This window comes from Anastrepha ludens, chromosome 3 (assembly GCF_028408465.1).
Source record: "Anastrepha ludens isolate Willacy chromosome 3, idAnaLude1.1, whole genome shotgun sequence".
Taxonomy (NCBI): Eukaryota; Metazoa; Arthropoda; class Insecta; order Diptera; family Tephritidae; genus Anastrepha; species Anastrepha ludens.
In genome coordinates, this window is record NC_071499.1 from 49,368,197 (window position 1) to 49,370,395 (window position 2,199).

At 47.1% G+C, this 2,199-nt stretch overlaps 1 protein-coding gene across 1 annotated transcript; it reads right to left on the reverse strand.

Moving 5' to 3' along the window:
* Positions 1-351: 351 nt before the first annotated feature.
* LOC128857489 (uncharacterized) lies at positions 352-1,280 on the reverse strand. Its single transcript, XM_054093243.1, has 2 exons — positions 702-1,280; positions 352-636 (listed from the first exon to the last, which is right to left on the reverse strand). Exons 1-2 carry the CDS (start codon positions 1,278-1,280, stop codon positions 352-354), a joined length of 864 nt encoding a protein of 287 aa, XP_053949218.1.
* Between the last annotated feature and the right edge of the window lie 919 nt (positions 1,281-2,199).

Sequence of the window (2,199 nt, forward strand, 5' to 3'; positions counted from 1 at the left end):
GACTCTCAACAGCCGTCACATCCTGTGAACTATACAGTGAAACTAAAAATGTTTTTAGGTATTTCTTAGCTACAATACATGTTCTGAGGTTACCTTCTATCCGTTTATAGTAGATATTGTAGTTTTTCCCAGTGAACCCTTTCACCTCGGTGCTCCGCACTAAGGGTTCCTGAATTAATGCGACGTCCACGTCCTCCTCCGCCAGGAGAACGCTTAGGTTGTCCGTTGCAGTCTGTGAATGCTGCAGATTAATTTCGACAACCTTTAAACCCATGTTTATTGGTTTCCTTTTTCGGACTCGGTGTCATCTAGCTGCATGCTCCTCTTCCGGGTTCGCAGAACGGAATATCTTCAGCTAGGCCTTCCTAATGCCAAACCGAAGTTTTTTTCCACTTTCTCCAGTGGTCCCAGACTCTCTTCTGTAATTAGAAGGAGGAAATACATGCTGTGCCCTTGCGGAGCCACCGCTTTGATGATCGACCAATCGGTCATCGGCACCGAGCGATTATGTGCCTGAAGGTAGGGGATTAATTGATTGGCTTCCAGCTCCATGTTTGGTACCCAGATGCGAGCCCTCCGCCTTCGTGGAATCTCGCTAGCCGGAATTAGCTTGAGTTTCAAGCCTTCCAAGCTGTTCTGGATTTTGCCAATCACGTTTGTAAGAAAATGCAGTGAGAATTGCATCCGTAACCGCGGCCTACCTCCACCGAGTCGAAACCTGGTGTTAGACCCTCTCGGTTCGCCATGACATGGTCAACGACTATGTGAGACAATCGTGCCTCAATCTCTGACCACTTGTAAAGCACTGGTTTTCCGCTGTTAGAGGTTTCATCTACCAATGCCGTTTGAAGATGGTCCCGTGCCACCTCACTAAATCGCTTGGTAGGTTTGAAGGCAACTGCACCATGATCCGATATCTTGTGCTTCATTGTTACCTTCGCAGTTTCGTCATGCAAGCGGTTTCGTTTTTTGGCATCTGTCTTGTTGGCGGCTTGGAATGCCAAGTTTTTGTCAACCACCTTTTGACATCTTGCCTTGTCGGTCGCATCTTTGGGATGAACTTTATCGGTCTCGTTTTTTCGAATCCTGCCAAGGATTGCGAGAGACCTCTGGTAGAGTTTATACCTCGAGGGACCTTTATTACCACGCTTTTGCCCCATGGCTTTAGCGGATGTTGTTGGTTGAGTTATGGCTTTTGGCGTACTGTGGCCCACAGCTTTGCCCTCAACTATTTCTTGGCTGGAGGCCAAGAGCTCATCCTCTGAGGGTGACCCAGTCATCCTCAGTTCGACCGTACTCGTACGTGTTGTCCATTTGTCTGACTGTTTTTTAAGTGCGGTAGTCCCTTTCTCCTGTCTCTCTGTTTGCTTGTCCTGGGGTTTTGTCCGCGTGTTCGTTTTTTTATCAGTCAGTGCTGTCGATGCGTCCGTATGTTTTCCAGTCACTTTGTCCGTTTGTTTCGTGTTTGTTTTTCCGTCATCCGAATTGTTATTTTTTTGTTTGAGCATTTCATCTGGTTCATACAGACACCTGCCCCGCCATGTCGCCATGCGCGGTAACCAAAGAGGATATAGGGGAAATATCCGGTCGACCATGGCAGTGCCCCATACCATGGCAAGGCCACCATTACAATCTGAGGCGGCCTGATATCAGGAGGGCTCCGTTCGAAGACAGCCTTATTTAGTCACCCGGCTGCCAAACCCACCCAATAGGCACGGGTCGCATCACACCTTGGGTTGAGGGAGTTTTTTTTTAAGAAGTTTACGTCTTCGACCTGTGTGGTTCGCGGGAGACCTAGTCTCCTACCTTCCATATCTGGGAGGCGTGCCCCTATCCACCACCTGGGGACGCACCCTTAGGGATAACAGGTTCCCCCAAGGGGACCTGTAGAGAAATGTAAATTTTTCACGATGTATTCTTGTTCCGTTCAGTGGTCGAACTTCTAAGTGGATTTCACTGATATTCCTTAACATTTAACTAAAGATCATTAATGTGATTACCCGTTCGTTAAATCCGGGTGAATGAAGAGAGGCTCGTGAGAAAATTCAACTTCCCTATCGATGCCTCCTGCAAGGAGTTACGTCCGAAATATAGTTCATTTGTGGAACAAACACCTAACAGAAATGTGCAGGCCTATTAATTGTTTTATTTATTTTCTAGTCTTTAGTAGTGGGTAGCTAAAAGTATCTAGCCAGAATT